Genomic DNA, 27,946 nt, shown 5'->3' with positions numbered 1-27,946 from the left:
GTAGGTATGCCAAAAGTTCAAAGCACAAGTAGCTTGTTGATGCCCCTTTTTGTCATCTCTACCATCAGCTGCTAACAGCTTGTATTCTTATATCCAACATATTTAATGGTTTTATCAATATTGTTTAACTATTAAATAAATGCATCAATCTCGACTTAGTACTACTACAGTGTAATACAGCTAAGTTTGGTATTCTGATATACCGGGTCGATGTATCTTAAGGAAAGTAGAATCATTCAATCATCAAGGTCTGTTGCGATGCTGACATGGTTAGCATTGTTACTGTCGGCGTTGAATAGAATGTGAAGACATGAAACCATAGTTAGCCACTAATTGTACTCCAATCCAAGAATTGTTTGTTGATACTACAAGAAAGGGATTGACAGATACAGAACACATGGAACCGTGAAGGTGTTTGTACTCGCTGTCCACATATGCAACCTCATCGGGAACTGTAAATCGTTATAACTATCAAAAATCCAATCAATAACGCATGCAAAACACCTGTACTACAGTGCTATATACTAGATGAGGTGGAACTTAGCACTACCAAGCCTGGTAACGCTGGCTCATCAGTGAGGGGCCTCCTCCATCCCTAAAGACGTCTCAGGAGAGACGTCCACTGCAAACTAGCTTACTTGTACTTCGTAGGATCCGTCTATTTGCCTCACTATTTATTTTATTTTTTAGCAGTACGCTTCTGGGACCAAAAGATCTCCTCGACAGCCTGGTAAAGAAAAGACTTTCACCACCTATCTTTAGGATCCGAGTCAGTGCCAAGGGCCCATAGACTTTTGGGTGTCCACCGCCAAGCGTGTCCACATGGACCCGGCCTTTGCGGCCCCTAATCTTAGTCGAGACGAAGAGCCCACTGTCGACTCAAACTAAACATGCTGCATAGATCTTGAAGTAAACTCAATATCCGCCGTCGCGTCTCACAGCCATATCAAAACGAAGAGGACGTCGTGGCCTCCAAAATGCGGGCAGCGACCGTACCTTCTGTGGCGGGCCAGCGCCGTCCATCCCGCAGCCAGATTCAACGCACAACGAAACTGTATGAATATAGCGTATCTTTCCTGACTCGACCCTAAACACATGGCTATCAGGCATCGTGTCCATGCCTCGCGACCTATCCAACCCCGGAAAGCCGAGGAAGATGTCGACGGCTCCCATTTCCTGATCGACCACGTAGCGACGATTCGTAACAACGAGGGTAGACGGAAGTCCGGCAGCCGTACACGAGTCCCCAGTCAGGTTAAGCGGTGCAGTAGAGACCCCCCCTTCAAGACGAGAACACGGGATACCAAAGGGGATCACGATGCTTTCATTCTTGAATCGGTCGAAATAAGCATCCCCAGCGGCCTGAATTACCTCCCGCGAGTCCTGTTTTTCGACCGGGATCGGATCCCAGCTCTCGAGCGAGTCCCAATACCTATATCCCGTGGCGTTGAAAGCCCAGTCCCCACGATCGGTAACGACCGACTCGATTTTCGAAATCTTGCTGTTGGAGTTGATCTCCATACGCGTGCCGATCACATATTGATGAATATTCGTTGCCGCAATGAGCTCCGTAAATGTAGCGCACTGGACTGTGTCAAAAATGGAGCGATCGTGGTCGATTATGATCCGCTCTGTCAGCACGCTGCGATCAAGGGTCATTTTCACCTCATTCTCCGTGTAGGTGAAATTTGACGCCGTGAGAGACGCTAGATCGCTACTGGACCCTCTTGTTTGTGCTGTGATGTATTGGTCTGTGACATTCTTGAGGAGTTCTCGAGTACATGCTGCTGAAGCCGATGTCACGAACGACAATGCTCCAACTACGTTGCGCAAATACATTGCGGTGCTTACCCTTGCTTTAAGGCTGTATGTTGAAGGAAAAGATGCTAAACTTGTGCCAGGTCGCTCACGGCTTTATGAACAAGAAGAGCTTCCCATAACGTCCATTGCGGCGGTGGTATTCAAACAGGCTATTCTCTCCCTTCAATAACCCGACTGCTTAACCGTACGAAGCAGTCGAATCGCAGTAGATACAGAATCAACCTTCCAAAACCCTTACGTCACTGTTGGAGACGGTATTGCAACATCATTTATTGCTTCGGCACATCGTGATGGTGATGCAGGAGAATCCCCGCACGCAAAAATTTTTGTCGGTAGTGTTCGCTTGGCTAATATACAAACACCCAGGAATACACTCGTGTGTTCTTTATGCTTCAGTATTCATCGTGTCCGACTCATCGAGGCATAGATGCGATGAAGTAGAATAAAGAAAGGTGAAGCGACCATTGACATGCTCTCAAAGCAGCTGGAAGCCTTGATAGGAAGATAGAACCTAAGATGATAGCCTTGTCAGGTTCTTTCCCATGTCCTCGATGTGTCATCAGACTCAATTCAGTGGCGTTGCCAATCTAACAAGGCTCTTCTGCTCTTGAGTACTTAGAAACTCCGAGCCTTCGGCCCCCAATGTTCATTGACAATTGAGTCCGAGTGTCTGTTGATTTATTGCACTTGATGATGTAAGTGAATTATTTGGGAGTGTAACACCGACTAGTCGGTCACCCTGTAGATCTTGATGTGAAGTCCTTCCCATGTGTGCTAAAATGAGTCGCTCATGGCACGAGTCATAAGACCCCTGCTTATATGACAATGCTATCCCTGCTTGACACAAAGCCTCAACTCAAGGTAAAATTGTGCCACCATTTCAGCCATTACTGATTACGGCTTGATTGCCGTTATGACGAATTAGTATAGTTTTAATAATATTTTATGCAGTTGGAGAATTTCCCCTCTTCGCTGCTTTAAAGACCCTGAGTAGCATGGCTTTATTCAAGCGGGATGTTCAGCTTAGTACCATACCATTCATTCCTAAAGGATTGCAGGTAGGCAATATATAAGAAAAGTCAGGCATAAAGCCCCCACGTCCTAGATAGTGAGTCATAAAAGGTGTAAACTGAAGGTGATTATACTATTGGAGAAAGTAGCCCAGCATCTCCCTGTAAGAAGCTCTTGTTGTAGGAGCCCAAGCCAAGAACACTAGGGTCTTTGAAGAGGCAAAGGAAGATGAGAGCATCGCAATGCAGCCACCTCAAAGTTTTCATGTTCCGCTAAGTGAGCCTATCATAAACATTGCCCCTACATCTATATTTATCTAGGGCGTAAGGCTCTCGGACACCCAGATCATGAGGACCGGCTGTCAGCGGCAACGAGAGCTCCAATACACACTTCGGTGAACGTATTTCTCAATTTCCCAAATGAAGTTTAACTTGCGAAGGCGATGTTACGGTCCGGTCTGGCCGCTGCCCTGCTACTAGAGGCTGCATAATGCCTCGCCTACACGTAGGAGACCGTATAGGGTGGCTGCCTGCTTTGAGAGAAAGTATATGATAGATTGAATAAATCCACAGCTGAACAGCAGATTTTCGGTAAGTGTTAGAAAAATGCATGACATCTTGCATGTGCTGCATGAGGCCGGCATGCCCTGAAGCCACTCTGTATGCTTTAATTTAGCTTCGAAAACGATTGGGTGCCCGGCTAGGCAGACGCCCGAGCACTATATACGAAGCCTCATTTGCCTATAACTTACTGCAAAACATGCGCTGAGTCGATAGGTGTAGTCATTGCGTATAAAAAGGGGAGCACCACCCTTCGATCTAGTTTGGCGACAATTCGCATCATCACGTATATATTTCAATCCTCCATTGGTGTAAATTAATATTTAGACTATGGAACCTAGCTTAAATACCTATAAGGCAACGGGCACCGCAAACAACACAGTATTACCTCAAGCTGTTTCCACTCGTTGTCCACGCGAGGATGATGCGTCGACTCTCCAGAATGATGACCAAGAGGCAGACTTGAATGCGGTCGCCATGGAAAAAAAGACAGCTCATTCGGCAAACTCGTAAGTACGACCTACTTGAACTACTGTGCAGATAGCTAATTAATTGACTTCTTGTAGTCGAATCAACAGCCGTATTTCTATGATTGTATTCGAAGCCTGGGAGGTCATCTCTGTACGGCCTACCATCGAGCTGACAGCTTTCAAGCGCATCCTTGGTATGAAATTTGTTTCCAGTTACAAGACAATGAAAGACGGTTATACGGGAGTTCGGGCGATGCCATCATACTCCCAAGTCGAGCTGGCGCACATGGTTGCTACGGCAGAGGACGACTGGACTGCTCGATATTGTGGCCTCGGGCGTTTCGTAAACTCAGACACGTATGGCCAAGATTTGGCAAAACGTATCTTTGAGCTCCCAGGCTGCCTCCCATCCAAGCTTGGCGCCCTCTTAGACTGCCGTTACGTCGCAACCAATAGGAACCCCCATGTTCGGCGCGAATGGAAAATAGTCTTGCTGGAGCCTATCGCCAATGCTCTGACGGATGACGGACAGCAACCATGTAACCATGGATCTCGGAAGAAGGGCTGCAGTGAACAGAAGTACCCTGTTCAGAAGTGGCTGGTAGTTCTTCGCGGACGAGACGCCAGAGTCAGCGAGAGAGCCTTCCAGGCATTCAACACGATGTCTAACCCATGGTTCAAGGTGGACGAGAGACCACACAGCGGTATAGGGAATACTACGGAACAGCACAAGGAGTCAGGGGGTCAGCAATAGAGCCAGAAGTGGATGGAAATGGACCTATGCCGATAGGCATTATTGCATTTCTTGTCAGCCGATTGAAGCAGCATTTCACTCTCCTTATCTCTCGGCCGTCAGGCTTGTCATTCTCGTTGTCTCCACGTCGCGATCATTCATGTAAGTAAGATGTAAGAGCTCACACGCAGCCCATAATATAAACCATATTGTCTGGTTCACCAATAAGAAGATCTTGGGGTTCCCCTCTCGGTGGTAAAAGAATGCACGTCATTTCGCGGATACGGTGACATTCTCATATGTTCGGATCGCGGCAGCTTGATATGCCACCCCCGCAGTCTAATTCAGCTCCATTATTTTCGGTGACGAGACAAAGTTCCACAGGGGCTTGAACAGAAGTTCCAGGCATACCAAGGTGAAGCCAAAAAGAACATATTATGTTGAGTTTGAAGATGCAGAAACTGATGGAGAGGTAGGTATCGATGGTAGGGTCGCATTCTTGGCGTTGGTAACCACACAGCTTCAGCTAATAAGCCCGGTGACAGCCGAGACAGCTACCCCAACATTGATGTCTACTTTTGAACAAGACGCGAATTGTCATTTCACCTGGACTCCAAGTCTGTCCAAGCTTATGGTGCGCGGCCTGATGCGCGGTCGCTCGCCGCTTTGGTCTCTTTGCAGTCTTTAGTAAGTAGTTACAGTCTAACCTTATGAAGCAGGTAGAGAAGTCCAACCCCTGTTCTAGGCTCGATACGCCGCCTACCGGTTGCTTGGAACCCTATCTCTCTTAGGCTAGGCTGTGTTCTACTAAGTTACCTAGGTAGTATTTATTGTTGGACGCGCGCACGAGCTTTAGCGAAGTTCGCATCGAACCGAGGCAAAGTGCCGATGATCTAGGACTTAACAAGGGACCTGAGGCATAAGGTCGTCACAGCGAAGTCTATGAGGTCAAGTCGGCTTCGCTGACGCCACTCTCTGCGACTTCACTGGCCAATAATGGACTCAACCAAGATACTCCTTTGCGGGGATAGGTCCTTTGGGCCGGGTGTTCAGGATGGTTGTCGGGGGGGCTTCGACTTCACAGGTGCGTGAATTGGCTTGGATGCAGTTCTAGATCTAACCTTGACTAATCTGAGCGAGCCCATCACAGTTCACTTCGAAGAACTGATCTTGGCAATCTTGCCTGCTGCCGTCTTCCTGCTCCTTGCCCCTTTCCGCACCTTTGCGCTGTTTCGACGACGGATCATAGCCCGGAAGGATACCTTATATGCTGCTAAACTGGTATGATGACAAAGGCACTTTCACCATCTAGGAAAGGATACTTAGTATGATTTAGGTAACTATAGCAGCTTATGTTAGTCTTCAACTTGCGCTTTTGGTACAATGGGCGAAGCCAGAGCTTAGGAGCTCCGTTTCCATTGCTTCTACGACATTATCGCTGACTTCTGGGCTATCGCTTGCGCTGCTATCTCACTTGGAACATTCCAAGTCTATCAGACCGTCTTTCATCATAACCTTCTATCTCCTCTTCACAACCTTTCTAGACATTGCTCGGGTGAGGACGCAATGGCTTCTACAGGACGCCGATGGCATAGCTGCGACTCTAACGGCTTCGCTTACGGTCAAAATCGCACTACTCTCCCTGGAAGCGATCGAGAAACGGCGGCTTTTGAAAGACGGGTATCACGAATACCCTCCTGAAAGTACAAGCGGGCCATTTAGTCGCGGATTATTTATATGGCTCAACTCGCTTCTTCTGTCTGGGTTTAGAAAGGTGCTCTCTCTCACTGATCTGCCATCCATTAGCGAGAAGCTAGACTCGCAGGTGTTGGCAGAGGATCTAACAAGACAATGGGAGAAGTGTAGGTTAAAGCCAAGTCAGTGAACCTGGAAGGTTATTAACGTCTGATAGGCAATCAGAAGAGAACACATGCGCTAGCCTTAGCTACGGTTCTAACCTTTCGATGGGACGTTCTATTGATCGTCTTCCCCAAACTCGCTTACGTCGCACTCAGTCTATCGCAGCCATTCCTAATCCGAGAGGCTGTGAGTTTCGTACAAAATACACAATCTGAGAACAACAATGACATTGGCTACGGTCTGATAGGTGCCTTCGCCTTGGTATATATAGGCCTTGCAGTAAGTTGTACATTCTAGGCCAACTTATTTTAGTACCAGCTCTGACGTAATTTGCTTAGGTCACGATGGGATGGGCATCCCATCTTACCTATCGACTAATGACGATGATGCGCGGCGGCCTCATCTCCATTATATATCGAAAGATGCTGAGAACCCAGGTGACGAATTTGAATGATTCAGCAGCTGTCACCTTGATGGGAACAGATGTACAGAGAATTGCCGAAACGTTTCACTATCTTCTTGTTGAGACGGTACCTGCGTTTCTTCAGCTCGCCATCGCTACTTATCTACTTTATCTTCAGCTTGGCGCTGTATTCGTTGTCCTTCTCATATTGTCCATCGGTACCTCCATAACCCAACAACCTCGTAATTCGGGCAGATTCTAAACTGGAACTTTTAGCTGGAACACTGTTATCCGGACAAATCGCCAACAAAGTCTCCAAGACCCAGAAGACATGGCTTGAGTATATCCAGACACGTATCAATTTCACATCGGAAATCCTTGGTTCCATGAAGAATGTCAAAATGCTGGGCCTAACAAGACACATGTTCGATACGATCCAAAACCTTCGAGACGATGAGATTGCAAAATCGAAAAAGTACCGACAGGTTCAAGCTTATTACATATCTATTGGTTTGCACTTACTCTGACCTACTTAAGCATGCCGCACTAACACCATTGACAGTCAATGCTCCCGAAATTCTTGCCAAGGTTCTCCTTTTCGGAGCCTACGCAATCGTCGCACATATCAATGGCACCGATTCGCTATCTGTTTCGCAAGCTATCTCTTCACTTGCGCTTATATCACTCGTGTCTATGCCCCTGTCCAGCATTTTGACCGCAATTCCACAGGGATGGGGCGCGTTGGGTTGCTTTCAACGAATTCAAGCCTTTCTCAACGACACAGCGGACAGAAAGCACCAGTCGCTTTTGAATACAGACTATGCAATCTCTAGCGATCATGGTCCTAGCTCAGCTGGTATCGAATTAGGCTCGGCCCCGCAGCGGATAGGGTCAGTCAACGTATCACTCGAGAACGCAAGCTTTGGATGGTCCCAGTCGTCACCGCATCTTGTCTCCGAGTCCACGGTGCGAATCGAGTCTTCCAAAACCCACCTCACCGTTCTCACTGGCCCCGTGGGTTGTGGCAAGTCTACCTTCCTCAAAGGAATCCTGAAGGAAACACCATACCACAGTGGGCACATAGCTAATCTGCGCTCACGTGTCGCTTTCTGCGACCAAACACCGTGGCTGATAAGTGGGAGCATCAGAGCCAACATAATTGGCGAGTCGGAATATGATGAGCGCTGGTATCTATCTGTCGTAAATGCTTGTTCACTCAACATTGACATCAGCAGGCTATCTCACGGGGACTTGACTGTTGTTGGAAGTAAAGGGGTCAAGCTTAGCGGAGGTCAGAAGCAACGCATAGTAAGTTGCAGCAGCAACCATCACTGATGGCTTCACTAAAGTTCTATTCTAGTCCATCGCAAGAGCAGTCTATTCTCGAAAACCAATCGCCATCCTCGACGATGTCTTTAGTGGCTTGGACGCAGCGACAGAAGAGGCTGTGTTTAGGGGAGTATTTGGGAAGAACGGCCTGTTCAGGAAAATCGGCACTACAGCGATACTGGCAACTCACTCTAGTAAGGCTCTGCTCCTTTGGTGATGTTTTTTTTCTTACTTAGGAGTTTCTAGTCAAACTATTGCCTGAAGCAGACTTGATTCTTGCTATGAACGAAAGCGGAAAGATTGTTGAACAGGGAACATTCTCTGAGCTGAACGTCCCAGGATGCTATGTCCATAGTCTCAAGATCAATAATCTGCAATCTTCAACAAAAGTAGACCACGAGCCCTCGCCAGCAAATCAAGATATCACGGGCTCTCAAAACGCGCCGGTTGCAACGCAGGAGCAAGACGGAAGCCGCCGGACGGGAGACTGGGCAACATACAAGTATTACACAGCTGCGCTGGGTCGATGGAAACTTCTCATTTTTCTTGCCTTCGTTACCGTCAATGAAGCAGCGTATGGTGTACAGAGTAAGCTCGCTTCTCCCCCCTTCTTAAAATCACGATTCATAGCTAATATCTCTACAGCCGTCTGGTTGAATTGGTGGGCACAAAGCAATGAGCAAGGGGGTCCTCCTCGTCTCGGATATTGGCTCGGTATCTTCGCCGCTTTCAGCGTTGCTGAGATAGTCGGATTGGTTTCCTCGATCGCGTAAGTAGACTGATCTAGCTTTCAGACCACTGCTGATGTGTTACTAGGTACCTGTATGTCGACATAACGCCCAATGGAGGAAAGCACCTTCACAGTTCCATTTTAAAGGCAGCTCTAAACGCGCCTATGTCTTTCCTTGCACAGACGGAAACAGGAGTATTGGTAAACAGGTATGATGAGTGTCGGCTCTGCTTCCATTGTAATTATCCTAACGTTAGCTGCCCTCCAGGTTCAGTCAAGACCTTCGGCTTGCAGATATGACCTTGCCTGGGGCCATTACCAATGTTGCCTTTCGTAAGTAGTTCATTTACTTTCACCTTACAGTATCAAGCTAACACTATTAGAAACCGGACAGTGCATAGTTGCGACGGTGCTAGCGGCAACGGCAGTGGGATACTCTGCTGCTGTTTTGCCATTCGTCATTTTCGTCTTGTATCTCATACAACGGTTCTATCTCCGCACATCGAGACAGTTGCGTTTGCTAGAGTAAGTTGCGTTTACACCACAAGCTATCACCGCTAGCTAATCTTTACCCTAGACTTGAGACAAGCGCTCCTTTATTCTCCCATTTCATCGAGTCCTTGAGCGGTATAGTGACCATTCGCGCATTCGGATGGACTGGAGCGTACACAGACAAAACAAACAAACTGCTCGACCAGTCACAGAAACCCTTCTACCTATTGCTGTGCATACAGCGATGGCTAGTCTTAGTCCTTGACCTTGTCGTCGCAGGACTTGCAGTCCTCTTGGTCGGCTTGGCCGTCGCTCTGCGCTCTAAGGTCAACCCCGGCTTCTTGGGCATCGCCCTTGTTCAACTCACAAGTCTTTCCCATGCGCTTACATCCTTGGTGCAATTCTGGACTCTGCTGGAAACTTCCCTTGGCGCTATTGCGCGGATTAAAGATTTCTCAGAACACACACCCTGTGAATCAACTGCGGAGGAATCTAGCCAACCTCCGTTGGATTGGCCACAACACGGCGCTCTAAAATTTGATTCTGTATCAGCTAGCTATGAAGATAACAGCCCTCGAATTCTTAAGAATGTTAGCTTCTCCATTAGAGGTGGCCAGAGGGTTGGGATTATTGGGAGAACCGGGAGGTGAGTTGCGCTGCGTCCAGACAGTACAAGAAACTAGCTAATGTGATCCTAATTAGTGGGAAGAGTTCAACGGTACAAGCTATCCTTCGCATGATCGAGATCAAAGGCGGAAGAATTCTCATCGACAATGTCGACTTGGCCACCCTCGCAGGCTCTGTAGTCCGTGAGCACATCATCACGCTTACGCAAGACCCCTTCCTATTTCCAGCATCCATTCGATCCAACATCGACCCTCTAGGGGCCTCCAGCGATGAGGGCATCTCAGTCGCGCTGGAAAAAGTAAAACTCTGGGACATACTGCGCAATAAAGCTGGGGGCAACAACCCAGATACGAAGGAGGTCCTCGATACCTGCATTGACGCGGATTCTCTATCCCATGGTCAACGCCAGCTGTTCTGCCTTGCGCGAGCTATCCTTAAGCCTGGAAAGGTGTTGATTCTCGATGAGCCTACCAGCAGGTATGTCCTGACATTAAGCTTGGGAGAACGATGAATGATCGGCTAACGATGTACAGTGTGGATGCCAAGACAGACGCCCAAATGCAAGATGTTATCCGCAACGAGTTTAAAGAACACACGATCATCATGATTGCTCATCGGCTGTCGAGCCTATTGGACTTTGATCATATTCTAGTGTTAGACCAGGGGTCGCTTGTTGAGACTGGACATCCGACTGAGCTGCTTAATAACCCGTCCAGCCGCTTCGCTAAGATGTACTATGGATCTACTGGGCAGGAAGGATTCTGATACCACAGGCCAGAGAGCTCGGAATTGCAAATGGACTAAACTAGAACACATAAAATAATGGACATACTTTCACGAGTACTCCTAGCTGACAGCTACGATACTACACAGTTTTTAAAGTGAACTCTAAATAGAAGCCTCTTCAATCAGGTGTCAATTACCCGCTCTATCAGCTACGCACTAATCTATCTAGTCAAAAGATTCCTCAAAAATCAAACTTCCATTGTATAGATTCTCATATATCTCTCACTTTATCTAAAGCCTCATTATCGGAGACTTCAAGATAAGGGTTTCTATCTCTCTACATACTAGCCTAGGCCTGGGAAACACTGGTTTAGTTCTATTGACTGATTAGCTCTCATTTTTAATACTGTAAATGAGGGTGAGACAAGGTTGAAAGCAGGGCAAGAACTTACTTATCATGATCTTTCGGAACCGTCTTAAAAACAGGACGCTTTCCCGGCCCCGGGCGTATCGTCCCAGACAACACGATCCCATGGCCCGCAGTATGCACGAATCTCTCGCCAGGGCCCCCGGCCTCACTCTCATATCCGCTATCCCTTTGTGCGCTCTTCATCGTATCGTCCCAATTATTCAGTAAGCGTCTAGCTTCATCTCTCGAGGTCTCAGTATCCGTGAACCGCCTCCTCTCCGATGAAGAAGCAGCTTCCGTGTACGCCGCATGGGCTTCTTGGAAATTGCCCAGCGCGAGATGGATATGTCCTTTATATAAGAAACACGTCGCCAGGGGAGCGAGGGAGGGATCACATGCGTCTTCGTCTGTGGCGAGGACTAGGGCCCGGTTTACGAGGTCCAATGCCTCGATGAAATCGTGGGGTGAAGGGTTGCGATGTTTCTTGGCTCGTGCGATTAGGGCTCCTGCGCCTAGGACCAGAGATCGTATTTGTCCGATCACGGCGTGTTTCTCTGCTGGAGATAAGTCGAAGGCGGTTATTCCGAGTGGCATTTTTCGTGGATTGGGGGGTTAATGAGGTGAGGATAAGAGGGGTATGAAGTTGTATATATTAACTGATAATGGTAATGATGATATAACCTGATGATTACTCGCGGGATAGAGGCGAGATTTTAAGCTTCACCTATTCTCGCTACTTTCGAGTCTTAAGTAATGAGATATCACATTGCCTCTAAGAGATTTCAAGCACATTGTTTCGTGCCTTTAGCATTCAGCTTTATAATCGCTTCTATATAGCATAAACCTAGCTAGAAGAAACAAGAGCCCATTGAGAAAATTGGGAGCTCGAACAATATGAGTGTTGAACAAAGAAAAAAAGGGGTAGCAGCTCGAAGCATGTCGCAGACTCTACGTCACGTTTCCTTTGTGCTGCTATGCAGCTGAATCAGCTATTGTAGCTGCGCCTTGCTATCAGCTGCACGGGGTTACATGACATGTTAATTAAAGAGAGTTTAATATTCTTGACGCGACCATTTGTGTCAATATGGTAGAAACGATCTTTTCTGAATGACATACTGCTATCATTGTCTCGTACTCACTTCCTATACGCCGAATTAATCCGCGCCAACTCAGCAGCCGTAATCGGAATCACAGTCCCATGCCGCGGACTAGCAGGCAGCTTGAATGAGCGCGAGACCTTCCAGCTCGGCCTCGCAATATCCGCCGTCTCAAGCGGAATATACCCGCGCCCGGAATACTCATCCACAAATAGATAGAACTTATCCCCATTGACATCGCCCGGGTTCGCTTTGAAAACCGTCGGACCCTCCACGGCCCTCGTGCCCGCGTTCTTCCCAATGCACGACGAGATCGACTTCCACGAACCCAGCTGCGCCGTCAGCGACGCGCTGCTTTCCTGTATGATATCCGCGCACCCCGTGACACGGCCTTCGTCCTTCGTAAAGCGGTAATACACGCCATCATACTCGATGACCGTAGAATCGATCCGCGAGTCCCCTGCGTCCTGCCATATCTGCGCCGCGCTGAACGTCTTGAAATCGCTCGTGGTCGCGTACATCATGCGATGGTACGATCGGCCCGTGTGATTCGGGTCGTTCTCGGCGTACAGTGAAGACGCCCAGAAGACGACGTATTTCCCAATACTATCGTCGTAGTACGCTTCCGGCGCCCACGTATTCCCTGCATTCGCAGGAGATACTAGGACATGTCGCTGCGCAGACCAAGTAACCAGGTCTGTCGTCTCCCAGATCTCCAGATATCGACTTCCCTTGCGCACTGCGGCATCCCAGGATGTGCCTGATCCGATCGAGAGATCCGTCGCAAGGAGGAAGAACTTCGACCCGTCCTGCGAGCGCAGAATGAACGGGTCGCGGAGACCTTTCGTGCCGGCCGTGGATGTGAGGACTGGTTGTCCGTTGTTGAGTTCGACCCAGTTGAGCGCGTTGTTGCCATTGCTCGCGGCGAGATGGATGTTCTCGCCGGCTCGGGAATTCCCGGTGAAATACGCGAATGCGTAGCCTGTGTAGGCGTCGGCTGCCGCGGACTTTGGCACAAGTGGCCTTGGTCGAGGCACGGCGCTTGCGGCTGCGTGTAGACACCCTAAGAGTATTGATATGGCGGCGAGACGCATTTTGGGCAGAATTTATAAAGTTGGCTCAACTACCTGCACTGCAGCTCGACTGAATCTCATGTGCAGGTTCCCACCCAGCCTTTACTTATATCCCCGTGGGTACGTGCGGTCAAGGTGGAAGATCATGTGCCGATATTATCGTCTCCTTCGGGAGGCAGCCCCGATTCGGATGATCCATACGCGTGGAGTGTCGTTGACTTCATATTCGTGTTCCTGTCGCATCGGCTACCTTCTTACTTAAAACAACAATTACTCCATTTTCTGGAATGATCCCCGTCTATAGGAGGTATCGTGAAAGATGACTTGTGGGGAAATACCCGGGGTAGCTCTCTCCGGGCAAAAGAGCTGTTCTAGGCAGAATCTGGGGCATCTCATGCGGGGAACGTGACGCTGCAAGACCATCGTATCTCTAAGTAAACTTGTCAACAACCCCATGGAAAGAGACTTGGCAAATGCGGGGAGCTCTATAGGGATACGGTGAATGAGGGTAACGGTAAACGGAGCTGTATATGCGCTCCAATGATTCAATCCCGGATGAAAGCTTTGGAAGCGTCATAGTCTCTGACAATGGCATGCAATTGTGCGTAAAATGAGTAAACATTTGATTGAGTAGGAAAGCTCGTAAGGCCTCTACTGGGTATTAATTCATGATCTCGTTCATGCGCGCGTTTTCACTTTCGCGTCGCCATCTTTCCACGAGCCTTCGTAAAAATTGCCGCCTAAACCAACGCCAAATTCCCAACGCGTTTGGAGTATTATGAACAGTAACAATAAGTATATCAGCATTGAAGCTAGCATTAAAAATTAAATCATTGCTTGTCCAATGTCTCCATTGCCGTCACCTGTTCAACAGGATTCGATAGTTAGCTTAGACAATGTCGTCTGCCCGGCGTTGGTTATTGGGCACTGCCTTGCGAGGGATACCGGGACCCGCAGCACCAGAACTATACATGCCATTATCATAGCCATTGTACTTATCGCCGTAGGATGACGAGCCCGTTCCCCAGCCAGCTTTCCGCGTCCACATGGCGTCCATGAGCTCACCGTCATGGGTGTATCGGCAAGCCTGGCTACGGTTCAGAGGAACGTGGTTGAAGCGCCAATCCCAGATGGCAGCGTAGCACATGCGGTATGATGAAAATGCCATCACAGTGCCAATAATTGCTCCAGCGACCACATCGTACCCTGCAAGTGAATGTATTAGCTATTTTAATTGCCCGTTTACAGTATAAGATACGAGAGCGCGCCGGAAGAAATAAGTTTCCCTACAAAGGGGTCGAGGCAGGGTGTAAGAGCGTGACTTACAGTTGTGGTACTCATCTATAGTAAGCGCTCCCGCAATAAGAACGGCGCCAAGGATGGGGATATAGATCATGATCATCTTCCACATCGCAGCGTGATAGTTTGAGAAAACCTTGAGCTTAGCGTTGAGGTACAGATAGAGGTATACAAAGCCTGCAAAGGCAGCGGTGGAATGTCCCGAAGGGAACGATTCGAGTGAGTCGTTGATCTCCTTGGGGTCCCCAGTACAGATCTCACGTGTATAGTAGAGCTGGTTGAATCCGGCGGCATTGTATGGCGAACCTTCGACACCGGGACCGTTCCTAGCTAGACTGATGTCGGGCTTGCAGGCATCGAGGAAGTGAGGGCGGAGACCACCGATGAGGAATTTGATGAAGACCTGGAAGACAGCGGCGCCAATCAGAGAATAGAGCAGGCCGATAATGCCGTTGTTGACGTCCCAGAAAGAGCGGACGCGGATTTGCATGATGAGAATGCCGAGGATGGGGACGATAGCGGCTAGGAATGCGGCCAACCAGATTGGGATGATTTCCTTCCGCAAGGGGTATGCGAACTCCGGGTATACAACCTCACCATCGGAAGGAAAGGTGACTGCGAATGACCGTGTGGGCGCTGGCGGTGCTTCGTAAATCTAGGAGTATTTAGCTTCTGACACAAATAGGATATACTTGGTGTCAAACTTACACCCAAGCCAATGACACCCATGATTACAAAGGTTAGTATATCAAGCCAAGTGACCTTCAGCCACTGACCAAAGCTTGGGCGACTGGCCATGCTGTAAGTGTGGTCAACATGTCGGCTCTTTCTGACATCGTTCGCACGATGGTGGTGGTCGGTGCCCTCGCGACCTCGACGATTGAAAAAGCCCATGGCTACGGGTGATACGATGCAGAGTGAGATGTTGCCGTGATATTAAATAACGATATCCTCCAAAGGGGTCGCCGAGTGTGGACACCGATGCTGTTTTCGGAGATAGAAGGCCACGCTAGAAGCACTGATGGGATGGCAGACAGGAACCGACCGGTAAGTAGGGTGAAGAAGCTGGCACACATATATAATTCTCATTTCCTACCTACCTTGACTCAACTATGCCGTGGTCGTCATGGTACGATTTATCCATCATCGTCATCGCACCTGTGCTACGGTGACAGCGACTCTGGCGTCCCCATGCCCAGTCGTGACGTCACATTGGAGAGGAGCGAAGGGATGCAGCGCGCTGGTGATTTACAGTACCTATGTAAGTAGAAACACGACAGCAAACAGCTCACCCAAACGACAGGCGAGACATGGTATTGATAGGGTCTGGCGGTGCCGTTTTCCGACTGCCGACGTTCCGTCCTACTGTTACGGCAAATCGAGATCGAAAGCTTCATAGCTTGATACTGCCGGTCCTCGACTACTCTGATACTACATATAGAGCTGTCTCTATATCCAGGATAGTTATGTCAGCCAGCTAAGCTTGAATTGGGTTAGATGTGCTGTCACTGTCCACCAAGACTCCAGACTTTCTGCTCAGGCCCATCCACTCTGCACCCACTCACGTCATGGGTCCCAAAAACTTGGCAGACTCGGCGAGGCTTGTCTAGAACGGCATCGTCTGGGCAGGGGTTTTCTCAACTTCAAACACGACACCAGACCAATGGAGATTCGAGAAATACTGAAGTAGGTGACGTGTGATTGTTCATGCGTGTGATGGCATAGATATCGGCCGATGAAACGGGCAGATGTATATGTCTTGCAACGTCGAGTGGTACCAGAAAGAAGCTGCACAACTCCTTTGGGCTACCTACCTAGGTACCTAGGCTGCTAAGCCATATTTAGCTTAGAGGTGTATCTGAAATATTGAAGTACGGTAGGTGATGAACATACTTCCGCTGGGAATCCTACTGAATAAACTGATAAATAATCCCCAGAAAGGTCCCATATCAATACCAGGTATGGTCTCTCCGTTTACTAGTCCAAGAACAAGCATAACTGGAAGTTCCGTGCGTGTTAACTTCCCCTACATGTACAGTCACTCGAAAAGGGTCCCGCCCGTTTTGTAACAGGGCCCAAAATATTTTCATAATGAAAAGAGCGAAATCAGAGATTCAGAAGCTCGAACTCACCCAGAAAATTCGATTTCCTTGACAAATGATTTGCTTTTAATGATATGCTTTTTGACTTACTTATTTTTGGTGCTGAATCAGGGCAGGTGTGTGGCTTTGCGTGGTGCGACAGGGGAATGGGTCTTTTTTTCGTTCCACTTCCCCTCTTTTACCAGCAGCGCGGGTTGGACACTTTACTTACCCTCTAAGCCCGAAATGAAACCCCTCGAATTACTTACGTACACCAAGTATTACCGTCTCGAAATGTCTTACTTGGAAGATTGGCTGGTTCTCCTTCTCATAGCCTTATAGGTGTGCGCACGAAGCTGTGTGAGATGCCTGAGAAGTTCTAGTCAAGAAGAAGGGTGCTTGGTGACGGTCTTTCGAAAGACCTGGAAGTGAGGGAACTTCCTACCTACCTACCCTTGATGATGTGAGTATCTAGGATCAAATACTGAATGTATACAGATAATCATGGTCGTTTACCCTCAATCGCACATCACATGGTGTCCCAGAAAAGCTGACAGAACCTATCCCTAGTCTCGGTATTGTGCATTAAGCTGAAAGTCTAGGCTGGACGCCTTCGCTTGGCAGTCCCCTAGCGGAAGGCAAACTCCCTCGCAAGGCACTCTGCAAATGCGTTTAGCTCTGGGTATTAGTCGTCACGCCACTGCAAAGACCCGAAATATGTTAAGACGACAAGTAGGTATTATCAAATAGAGTCGGTGCCGGAGCGGTGGGAAGGAGATGGAGGGCCACATACGCCGCTCTCATGCCTCCATGCCTCCATGCGGCGGCGGAATACCATGCTTGGCATCACGCCCTCGGTATGAAGCGTGTCAGGCGTGTCAGACTACCAGTGACACTGCGTTCAGCCGCAAAATAGGTTGATCTGTCCGCACAGGGAGGCAGCCCTTTATAATGGATATGGTCACTACACCGGACAGGAATGCCCTTTGAACCTCTCAGACCTTTGCATTGGCAAAGTAAAATAAATCAGTGAGAAGCTCAAAGATGACATCCCAAGCAGCACACGGCTATATGCCGCCTGTGACGAGCCAGCCTTATGTCCAGACGTCGACAGCTACGACTTCAGCTCCTGGGAATGATGGCCTCACCGCGGCATTCTCGAATCTGAACATCGGCCAGCAGCAGCCGACAACTACCCGTCAACCTCACCATTTACCACAAAACTCGCCTGGCATTGGTCAAGGCTACGGCAACAGACCTCATCAAGGTCAACAACATCATACAGTTCACAGCCTACCGTCACCTCCGATTTCTCATGACCCAAAGTTGCTGGCTCACCAACAGCAGCATGGTTCAGTTGGCCCTTATAACCAGGCGCTTGGCCAACCTGCCCCTGCTTCGTCTTTGCAGCAGAACGCATATCCAACACCAGCCCAAACACCTGTGAGCACGCCATCACCACATCTGACATATAAGCCGGCGACACACGCGAACAACTCTAGCTTCCATATTCCGCCATATAACCCAGCAGACCCTAGCAATGGCAAGCCTGCTTTTGCGCCTCCCCCAACTGTCGCAACTCATTCTCCTCCACCGCCAACTGCCCAACCCGCGAAAACAAAGTCTAGCTTCTTCAGCAAGATCACTAAGACTCCCATGGCCGGGGTAGGGGTAGGGTTAGTAGGTGGCTTGACGACGGCGGTACTCGCACACGAAGGCAAGGACAAGATTGAAGAATGGACGAAGCAGAAGATGGGGTCAATCGCAGGGGCAGTAGGGTTATCTCAAGGGGGTGGTAAGACGCACGAGGGCCAGCATACCGGCACAACACATGCTGGAGCACATCAAACTCACCAAGTTCATCAAGCCCATCCAGCCGCCACACATCCAGTAGCAGCACACTCAACCGGGGCACATTCGGTTGGCACGCACTCGGTAGTACACACTGTAACTCATCAACCGGCACATCAAGTCGCTCATCATAATTCACATCAGGGCATACACCCCGGAACACACCAAGTTGTACAGTCGCCGGTACAGGTTATCCAACACGCAGCACCGCACTCGGCAGGACATCCCGTAATACACTCAACGGCAGCCGCACAACCCATAGTAAGGCCAGCGATGGCTCAGCCAGCTATGATGTCGCCTCCAGCAGTACATCCTATGCAACAACAACAGCTTATGGGCCCCGGAGCCCAGATGCCACCGCGACCAATTCAGATGGGAGTTCCCAATCAGCCGATGCCCATGGCGGCCCCTTTTCTCGGCCAAGGTCTAGGTCCGCGGCCTGGGTTTCCGGGGCCCGCATTCCAACCAGGGATACGGCCACCTATGCCTCCGGGCATGATGCCGCCGCCTCCAATGCCAATGGGCCCCGGGCCAATGCCCATGATGCAGAGACCACCGCCACCGATGGGGCCCCCTATGGGAGGTCCAATGGGTGGCCCAGCAGGCGGTCCAATGGGAGGACGTCCTGAACCACCTGAGCGACCCGAGCGGCCTGAGAACGAGGGTGCCGGAGCTCACGGTGCGGCCTACGGTGGCGCTGCTGCAGCCGGTGTAGGTGCGGGTGCCGCTGCGTATGACCACGGTGGACAAACGGGCGGACACGGAGCAGCAGGAGCAGCAGGACAGGAACCGCATGCTCAACCAGGCGCTGCAAGTCGAGAACTCCCAGGTGCCGGTGCTGATCCGAACGGGACTAATGCAAATGGGATGAACATGAACGGGATGAATGCGACAGGTACAGATCCTTCCGGGTACCCAGGGATGAACTCTCAAGCAATGGGCACAGACCCTTCAGGATACACCGGCGGAAACTCCCACACAGCTACAGACGGAGCAGCGACACAAAACTTCGGCGCCGCTGAGTCGAGCACATACGGGGCATCCACAAGCCACGCAACCGCCGCCGATACATCCGCTTACGCAACTACGACGGATGCGAGCGCTAGCGGTGCAACAAGCCAGTCCTACGCCTATGAATCGGCAGGAGGGACGACAAGCCAAGCGTACGCATACGAATCGACAAGCGGCACAGCTAATCAAGCATACGGCTACGAATCAGCTACCACGAACACCACAGCTACAGAGCAACAAGCCTACGCGTCAGAAACAGCCACCGCACCAACAGAAAGCACAAGAGAAGTCCCCGGCACCGCCCTAGCACCAGAGCAAACCATCGTGAATCAAAACGTCTACATAGACCAGAGCACAGCAATCGACCAAAGCTCCTATGTGAACCAGAACGCGAGCATCGACCAATCGTCATACATCGACCAAAGCGGATACACGAACCAGAACATCGCCGTCGATCAAAGCACGTACGTAGACCAGAGCGCGACGATGAACCAGAATGCGTATATCGATCAGAGTGTGGCCGTGGATCAGTCAGCGTACGTGGATCAGAGCGCCTACATCGACCAGAGCGCGACGATCGATCAGTCTGCGTATATTGACCAAAGCGCCTACATTGATCAAAGCGCGTACGTAGATCAGAGCGCCTACATAGACCAAAGTGCCTATGTAGACCAATCCGCATATATCGACCAATCCGCCTACGTCGATCAGAGTGCCTACATAGACCAGTCAGCATACGTTGACCAGAGCGCGTACATGGATCAATCCGCCTACGTAGATCAAAGCGCATACGTAGACCAATCCGCCTACATGGACCAGAGCGCCTACGCGTACGACACGACGGACTACTCAGCCGACTACGGGCTCGCGTGAGGACCATCACATCATCATATTCTCTCAACTGATCATCCCTTGCAACACTTGTATATAATATAATCAGTTCAAACATCAATTAGGTTTTGGTTCTAGCATCTTCACGGAATGGAATGGAATAGCACGCTTGGCTTAGGTTAGGATCTCTGCATGGATCTTATCAGAACATTTATCCCCTTTAAATCGCATCCCGCTGAGGAGAAGAACATATTTACATATTTACGTATTTGTAGCTAAAGGAGGTTAAAATTGGATTGGTATCGTGTTTATCAAATGAATGGATGGATAGCATATAGTTTAGTTTATCAGTAGCATGAGATACCGTTTTTATCTAAAGTAGTTTAACGATTCATTCATTGATAGATTTGATCCTCGTCACCGATATGTATGCGGCAGTTTCATTTTCCATACATACCTACTTACATACATATCTATCACGTATAATAAAAATGAACGAATCGTATCTGAGAATTTACACGCCGCCAGCCAAAAGAACGCCGATGCCATGCCATGTCTGTCTGTCTGCCCCCTGCTATAGCTGAATTCCACAGCCCCTTACTTCGCAACATCGATGAATCATTAACAAAGCCTAATAAGTTTGAAATATTTTTCTTTTTTCTCATTTCTTTATTTTCACGCTCGATAGCGATCACCGTCTTCCGCGCCCTCCACCACCACCCATCATACCACCCATGCCCATACTCTCCATCATCTTCTGCATATCCATACCGCCCGGCAATCCACCACCCGCACCACCTCCAAACATGCGCGCAAGGCTCGCCATATCCGGCATACCGCCGCCTCCCGCACCGCCCATACTCTGCAACCTCTTCTGCATGGCAGCCATCTGCTGCGCTTTGTTGCCGCCGCCCATGGCCTGCTGCGCCTTCTGCATGTTCTTCATGCTGCCGCCCATTTTCTTCGCCATGCCGGCCATCATGCGCTGCTGCGACAGGAGGTCCTCGACTTCGCGCACGCTGACGCCGCTGCCGCAGGCCACGCGCGTCATGCGCGTGGGCTGTTCGATGAACATCTTGCCGTCGCTGTCGAGTTCTTTCTCGGTCATGCTGTCGCATATGTAGATCATGCGTTTTAACCGGGCGCTCGACTCGTCGTCGTCCATGCCGGCCATACCGGGTAGATTTGACATGCCGGGAATCATCCCTGCCATCTTGGATAAGGGACCCATTTTCATAATGTTGCTGAGTTGATCGCGGAGATCTCTTATTGTGAATATGCCCTCTGTGATGTGCTTTATCGTCTCCTTTTGGTCTAATTTGAGCGATTGGACGTGCTCTACTAAGCCTGCCATGTCACCCATGCCTAATAATTTGTTGACGAACTGTTGTGGTGCGAATCGTTCCAGATCTAGCATGTGTTCTCCTGTACCGATGAACACAATCGGTGTATGGGTAGCTGCGACGGCGGATATGGCACCACCTCCGCTCGCGTGACCGTCGGTCTTAGTAATAATAATCGCTCCAAAATCTGCAGCCTCCTTGAATGCCTTTGCTTGAGCTTCTGCTTGTTGACCTATTGAAGCGTCGAGCACCATGATCGTCTCGTCGGGCTTGACAGCGTCCTGGATATCCATCATCTCCTGGAACAAGGCTGACTCTTGTCTATGCCTACCGGAGGTATCGACGATGATGACCTCGAAGCGCTCCTTCTTAAACTTATCGACACCTTCGCGCGCCACCTTGGCGGGATCTGTCTCGGTGAGGGAACCGTAGTAGGGGATCTTGGCTTTTGTGGCATTTTGTTTTAATTGATCGAAGGCACCGGCTCGGAATGTGTCGGCGCAAACGAGACAGGCTCGGAAGCCTCGCGCTTGGTAGTGGCGGGCGAGCTTGGTACATGTGGTGGTCTTTCCGGCACCTTGTAGACCAACGAACATGATGACGTTCGACTTGCCCTTCTTGGGCTTGAAGGGTTCGGCATGGGGATCGACGAGTTTAACGAGTTCATCGAAGACGGTCTTCTGGATTAGGCGCTTCTTGTTGACGGCGGGTGGGAGATCCTTAAAGTTGACGGTGGTACTGATGGAGTTCTTGAGTCGGCTCACGAGCTTTACATTGACGTCGGCTTCGAGGAGGGCGCCGGATATCTCGTTGAGCATGGCCTTGAAGGCCTACACCATATGAAACTACATGTCAGTGGACTGCAAGACAGTGACAGCGGGGGTTTGCGACGGCTTCTGGAGCAGGGGTGTGTGGTCTGATGGCATACCTTCTCGTCGAGATTGGGGGCTCTCGTGGCATCATGTAAGGCGCCGCTGATGCGTCGCCCGAGGTCTTGAAGAACCATAGCGAGATCTGGTTGACGGTTCGAGAGGCAGCGGTGGTGATATTCTGCCCTTTCTGTGAGTCGCACAGAAGTTCAATTTGATACCTAGGTATGGGATGATATCTAGGGTGGGATCGAAGTGTTCAGTAAGGTATCTTAGGTAATGTCATAAAGTTAGCTTGGCGGGGTGGTAAGTGCGACAGGTATCCAATCCTCAGCTCCCAGCTTGGGGCGACAAATAGCTGGATCTTTAGTTTCTCCGGCGCCTATTAGCAGCGGAAATTGTGGGGCCAATGCCCTAACGTCGCCCCCTAAGGTCGCCGCCTATCGTCGCCCATTAGTGCTGCCCCGTATTCCGGGGGCCAGCAGAGCGGATAGGGGTAAGGCGAGATCTTCGAGAACGCTCAGCATCTGATGAATCTTGAGCATCATATTATATGAATAAATTCCTTTTGGTGTCGAATGGCTAATTTATCAATTTATATCTCTACGGCCTTTGATTCGCGTAAGATGAGCCTCATAATTATAGGTGGAGCAGCCTCTGACAATGCAACTTCTTAAGTGGACGTCTAGTATTGATATGTCTAATGCGAGAAACCTGCCACACAAGCTTAATTTTCTTGATTCTGCTATGCATATATATAAGGCGTATTTATCTTTGCTACCTCCGTCTACTTAACACGCAGGTAATGTCCTATAGCGCTTACGTGTGATGGGAAGGTAGGCAGGTCGGTATTAATCGGCTTTGACCGCTGCAAACCGTGACGGCGAACTGGGAATCGAGTAAAGGCAGAGCTGTCACTCACAATTTGCACTGGAAGCTCTCATCGATATCTGGGAATTATAATCGAGTTGGCTGTCACAATTTGTAGGATATTGTATGCTCACTTTTGTTGGGCTAAGGTTCGATATGTGCTCGTCCCCAGTTGTTCTCATACCCACCCCTATCAACTCGAATCTGCCAGTACTGAATGCTCCATACCATTACTTGCTTATATGGTACCTGTTGAATGGGTTCTTCTGTTTTCCCTCTGCATGTTGTGTGACTAGCAAACTTTGACAAGAACTCGGACCCGGGAAGATAGATTCCAGGCGATTGAGGAGTCGTGGGCTATCAGAGCATCAGGGTTCTAGAGATAGATACCAATTCAGCCCATCACAGATGGCTTGCTAGTCAGTTGGTATAAAGCAATTTTGTTTTCTTCGTCGGGATGTACTTGCGAGAGAACAATCGCCGGCGGAGAAGGGACAGCATAGCCTGAGATGGAGAACCATAATGCACCTTACTTTAAGGGGTTGATACGACATCTCGATGATAATGTCATTGGAATTCATCAACTTACTCGTTGGCCTCTAAATAGAAACATGAGCTGACGAGAAACTTCTTGGGTTGATTTAGGGTACTTGCGCTGTAGTATCTCGGGACTTATCCTGCCTACATAGGAGGTAGGTAGATGTCTAGATGAAGACCCGAATAAACAGATGTTTCCCAACAAACCCGAACGACCGTTCCTTCCATGGACTTGGTAGTCCCATTTTGCGTCAAAAATAGGAAGGCACCTCTCAGTTTGGATCTTCCTTCCTCATCTAATGCCAATGCCATTGTCCCTTTGACCTCATGTTGAAACGATCAGCCTTTACTCGGCCTGAGCGGGCCACTCTAGACATCAGCATTCATACCCTACATATTCATAGTCGACAGAAAAGCCTCCATCTTCCCTATGGGATTCTGAATGTATCAGCACGGTGAACTCGATACCTATACTCGCCAATTGAAACCGCAGCACTGATACCATTCTTGCCCTGAGCCAACACTCCTGGGACAGACTTTTGTCACCACCATCAGCATTGACACGAAGAAGGCACAGCTGATGATCTGTCAACCCTTATGGCCCAATTCAGTGAGTCTAGAGATAGGTGTCGTAATGGTAAGAAATCTCTCTCGCTCCCATTGCAGGCCTATTCTCCGACTCAACGTGTTTTCCAGGGCTGAACATAGAGAAACCTTCGATGCACGGCCATACACGTAATAGTGAAGAAGTAATCAAGCCAAGGCCTGATTCTCGAACTCACAGACCCCATCCCGGTTCCGCGCGTGCCTGTGATAGAACACATGGGGAATATCATCATGAGACAGAGTCGAATCATATCTCGTGTTCAAGGGAATCTCCTGCACCTAAAGACAAGAGACGCAATCAGAACTGGCATGAATCCTCGAAAGCTGGTGATCGATTTGTGAGCACACCTAAAAGTTCAAGTCAATCATCCACGTTAGACTTTGAGAAGATGAGATTGTCACCACGGAAATACATGCACCCCAAAGGAGGGGATTCTGGCCTATCTAAAATCTCATCCATGAGAGATTACGTAGCTCAGCAGCCGCCAGATTTGATGTTACAGTCAGATTGTGCTAGAGATTTGAAGAAGGCAATTCACCAGAGATGTGGTAAAGATCCGCGGCATCAAGGGGATAGGAAGTTCGATTATGGCCTAGAGTAGGAACATTGAACAGATCAGCTAAAATGTCAGCGGACCCTTTTGCTAGGCTATATCAGGCGAAGAAGAGAAGGAAAAGTGTCCAATAGCAAGTAAGTAAAGACTCGCTAACCGAAAGTACTCTTTTGTTGAATTCAAGAGCAATATCCTACCAAGACTCCCTGCTATTATTCACCTGGACTCTTTTTCGTATACGCAGCTCTCAATACACAATACTCTCTGCATAGCGAAGAGCTCCCTTTTCTGATGGAGTGCATAATCTAATAAAGTAGTATTTGACGATCGTCACTATCACTCCAGAGTCTTTCATAGAAAGCATACAAATGGGTGGTCCCAGCCCACCGGTGTATTCCAATATCGCCAATAGTAAAGTTGCCCCGTCTGTTTCTCTCACATCTCCCAATGATCTTATATCCATCCAGATATTCTCGGAGAACAAAATCGCCGTAAGATCCTTTGATTGTACATATCATATCGTGCTCATTCGGCCGCACGTTGGGCTGACACATGATACCAAGTGAGTCGTCAATGCCGCGGAACACGTATTTATCGGCAATTGAAGCTCCTATCGACATTAAAGCTTCTTCTATCAAACAGCTTTGTAGTCGTCGCGTTGTGGCTGACACCCTAGCTTCTCGGAAGAAAAGGGGCGGGACCTCCTCAGCAACTCCAAGGTGCCAACCGGGCTCGTGTAAATCTTGTCGACTGAGGTCGAAAACTAATAGCAATTTCCACAAGGCTTTCCCAAAGCTGCTATATCCCCAGACTTCGTTCTCGATCTTACCTAAACTATCTTCGGCATCTAACAAAAAATTTGACCAGACGTTCCCGAGAGACTCCGCCGAGTCTCTATACGTAAGACGTGGGCCAACGAGAGATACTTCAGTGATAGCCACAATATCCACTTCGAGAGCCGCGATCTCCCGTATAATGCGACAATGACATCCCTCTGGAGCCTCTGCTCCAAGCACAATGGGACACCAGGAATCATGTCGCCAATCGGGCACCCACGTCGGAAGACCTTTGGTTTTCATTGAGTTATACTGAAGAATAGTGAGGATCTGAGAGTTTGATATGATATAAGATGCACATTCTATCAGCACCTCATTAGGACTTTTGCTGTAATCCGGCATTAGTTCTGTCGGCAATGACTCCGCCTCGAGGAGACCGAGGGTCCCGTATACGATATCGTGCTGATCCTAGAAGAACTGGGACATTAGACCACTGCTTTGAACAAGAAATCACATAATCTTTTCGAGCCTAAAACGCAAGAATCTCTAAGTAGTCTCGCCAAGCATCCGAGCAAGGAAATGCGTACTGTGGCATGAAACCTCGCAGATACCAGAGCAAGTATCCACGCAAGCCGCTGCGCCAAACTCGAAGACTCCCCATCCGAAAGGATACTCTGATGCCCGTACCAAATAACACGCATCCGATCCAGCGACGGACAAATCGGCGGCAATCCAATCCTCTTATCCTCAGTATTCGTAACCCAATACTCATCCACAGCCCTCAGGTACGCAAACGGCAAGACCAGATCTCCACACACCAGCTCCGGAGACGTCGCGAGATCCTTCACATACGGCCTTGGCCGCACAGCGATTTCCTGCAGAACCCAGATCCGGCCGAACCACTTCCGCGTGCCGACGAAGTCGCGCAGCTCGCTGTGCATATGCCACAGCTCGTCGTACCCCGTGGCCCGGATCAGCGCCGCGTCTTGTTCGTCGTTGCTGCAGGACGCTAGCTTCGCCACGTAGTCGAAGATGCGCTTTACGTGGAGTCGGGTGAAGGGGGCGTAGTCGCCTAGCCAGATCACCACGCTTTTCGCGAGCTTGTATATCTCGCGCATGCGGAGGATTTCGCGGCTGCGTTCGGCGAGGTCGGTTTGGTTGATGCAGAGGCTGTCGATCCAGAGCTTGCGTGGCGACGTTGTGTGGCGTAGGTATTTCAATCCGTCTAGGAGGGTGAGGGTGATGGGGTATGAAACGCCATCGAGGAGAATCGGGTGCGTGAGCGAGGCGTCTCCCCAGCAGTATGATATTGCTTCGTAGTCGGCTCCTGGCTCGAGGATGATGTGTTCGAGTTCGCATTCGATTGGTGCGCTGAAGGTATTCGGTAGGAGTCTTACGATGCGGATCTCCTTTCCGTGCTTGTCGAGTGGGCGATGAGGGGATACTCCTTTGAAAGACTCCATGATATCTAACTTTGACGCCCTCATCTCGAAACAATAAGCTCAACATCGAGATGTTTGATATGAAGGGAGAAGAGGAGAAAACCTCCTGTGCAAGGAGACGGCAGCGTTGCTGCGAACGAGGCAAGTTTGTGTGGTATCTTGTGATTCTGAATCACAGCCTCGTAGCAATTTGATTCGTTCATCACGGCACACAGGACACTCCAGTTCTGGTATTTTGACCAATATTCCTCTCACTGATGTTTCACACGGGCGATTAGGGTATCTCCAGGGGAGTCATGAGCGCCAGATCTGCCTTGTTTGCACATCGAATACATGCTTGATGTTCTACAGAGTCGGCCCTAAGTGAGCAGATGCTATAAATCTAAGCTAGACAAGGCAGATTTGATCAGCAAATGCGGACCAAGGTTGTGTTGACGAGCACTAGACTTTTAAATAGGATGCTGACATAGCGGCTACAGGCTTTTTCTACCATTCGAGTATTTCATATATGAACAGATTTGAATGATGCTTCTAG

General features: G+C 49.4%; 9 protein-coding genes across 9 annotated transcripts; 3 read left to right on the top strand and 6 right to left on the bottom strand.

Moving 5' to 3' along the window:
- Positions 1-456: 456 nt before the first annotated feature.
- F5B22DRAFT_374736 (uncharacterized protein) lies at positions 457-1,975 on the bottom strand. Its single transcript, XM_047971196.1, has one exon. The coding sequence runs from the start codon at positions 1,837-1,839 to the stop codon at positions 916-918; it is 924 nt and encodes a 307-aa protein (XP_047827913.1). The 5' UTR covers positions 1,840-1,975; the 3' UTR covers positions 457-915.
- A 1,459-nt stretch (positions 1,976-3,434) lies between these two features.
- F5B22DRAFT_374645 (uncharacterized protein) lies at positions 3,435-5,133 on the top strand. The gene is made up of 2 exons (XM_047971195.1): positions 3,435-3,901; positions 3,959-5,133. Exons 1-2 carry the CDS (start codon positions 3,723-3,725, stop codon positions 4,614-4,616), a joined length of 837 nt encoding a protein of 278 aa, XP_047827912.1. The 5' UTR covers positions 3,435-3,722; the 3' UTR covers positions 4,617-5,133.
- A 458-nt stretch (positions 5,134-5,591) lies between these two features.
- Positions 5,592-10,801, top strand: F5B22DRAFT_649446 (P-loop containing nucleoside triphosphate hydrolase protein; the record flags this gene model as incomplete). The annotated part of the gene is made up of 16 exons (XM_047979173.1): positions 5,592-5,679; positions 5,746-5,876; positions 5,932-6,457; positions 6,508-6,734; positions 6,794-7,076; positions 7,135-7,368; positions 7,421-8,166; positions 8,219-8,381; positions 8,434-8,775; positions 8,833-8,956; positions 9,004-9,126; positions 9,186-9,250; positions 9,301-9,442; positions 9,495-10,055; positions 10,112-10,513; positions 10,570-10,801. 16 exons carry the CDS (start codon positions 5,592-5,594, stop codon positions 10,799-10,801), a joined length of 4,389 nt encoding a protein of 1,462 aa, XP_047827911.1.
- Positions 10,802-11,210: 409 nt separating this feature from the next.
- F5B22DRAFT_658734 (uncharacterized protein) lies at positions 11,211-11,765 on the bottom strand (the record flags this gene model as incomplete). Its single annotated transcript, XM_047980142.1, has 1 exon — positions 11,211-11,765. One exon carries the CDS (start codon positions 11,763-11,765, stop codon positions 11,211-11,213), a length of 555 nt encoding a protein of 184 aa, XP_047827910.1.
- Positions 11,766-11,948: 183 nt separating this feature from the next.
- On the bottom strand, positions 11,949-13,735 carry F5B22DRAFT_618677 (putative xylanase 18). The gene has a single exon (XM_047975719.1). It carries the CDS (start codon positions 13,360-13,362, stop codon positions 12,307-12,309), a length of 1,056 nt encoding a protein of 351 aa, XP_047827909.1. The 5' UTR covers positions 13,363-13,735; the 3' UTR covers positions 11,949-12,306.
- Positions 13,736-13,902: 167 nt separating this feature from the next.
- Positions 13,903-15,668, bottom strand: F5B22DRAFT_374561 (phosphatidic acid phosphatase type 2/haloperoxidase). Its single transcript, XM_047971194.1, has 3 exons — positions 15,349-15,668; positions 14,668-15,295; positions 13,903-14,547 (listed from the first exon to the last, which is right to left on the bottom strand). Exons 1-3 carry the CDS (start codon positions 15,532-15,534, stop codon positions 14,231-14,233), a joined length of 1,131 nt encoding a protein of 376 aa, XP_047827908.1. The 5' UTR covers positions 15,535-15,668; the 3' UTR covers positions 13,903-14,230.
- Positions 15,669-17,394: 1,726 nt separating this feature from the next.
- Positions 17,395-20,816, top strand: F5B22DRAFT_374551 (uncharacterized protein). The gene has a single exon (XM_047971193.1). The coding sequence runs from the start codon at positions 17,766-17,768 to the stop codon at positions 20,454-20,456; it is 2,691 nt and encodes an 896-aa protein (XP_047827907.1). The 5' UTR covers positions 17,395-17,765; the 3' UTR covers positions 20,457-20,816.
- A 235-nt stretch (positions 20,817-21,051) lies between these two features.
- F5B22DRAFT_374500 (signal recognition particle protein) lies at positions 21,052-22,939 on the bottom strand. The gene is made up of 2 exons (XM_047971192.1): positions 22,686-22,939; positions 21,052-22,587 (listed from the first exon to the last, which is right to left on the bottom strand). The coding sequence occupies exons 1-2, from the start codon at positions 22,761-22,763 to the stop codon at positions 21,106-21,108; spliced, it is 1,560 nt and encodes a 519-aa protein (XP_047827906.1). The 5' UTR covers positions 22,764-22,939; the 3' UTR covers positions 21,052-21,105.
- Positions 22,940-25,498: 2,559 nt separating this feature from the next.
- Positions 25,499-27,432, bottom strand: F5B22DRAFT_638329 (heterokaryon incompatibility protein-domain-containing protein; the record flags this gene model as incomplete). Its single annotated transcript, XM_047977571.1, has 3 exons — positions 25,499-26,437; positions 26,557-26,844; positions 27,013-27,432. The coding sequence occupies 3 exons, from the start codon at positions 27,430-27,432 to the stop codon at positions 25,499-25,501; spliced, it is 1,647 nt and encodes a 548-aa protein (XP_047827905.1).
- Positions 27,433-27,946: the final 514 nt, after the last annotated feature.

This window comes from Xylaria bambusicola, assembly GCF_022495145.1.
Source record: "Xylaria bambusicola strain CBS 139988 unplaced genomic scaffold F5B22scaffold_43, whole genome shotgun sequence".
Taxonomy (NCBI): Eukaryota; Fungi; Ascomycota; class Sordariomycetes; order Xylariales; family Xylariaceae; genus Xylaria; species Xylaria bambusicola.
This window is presented reverse-complemented; position numbering and strand designations above follow the sequence as displayed.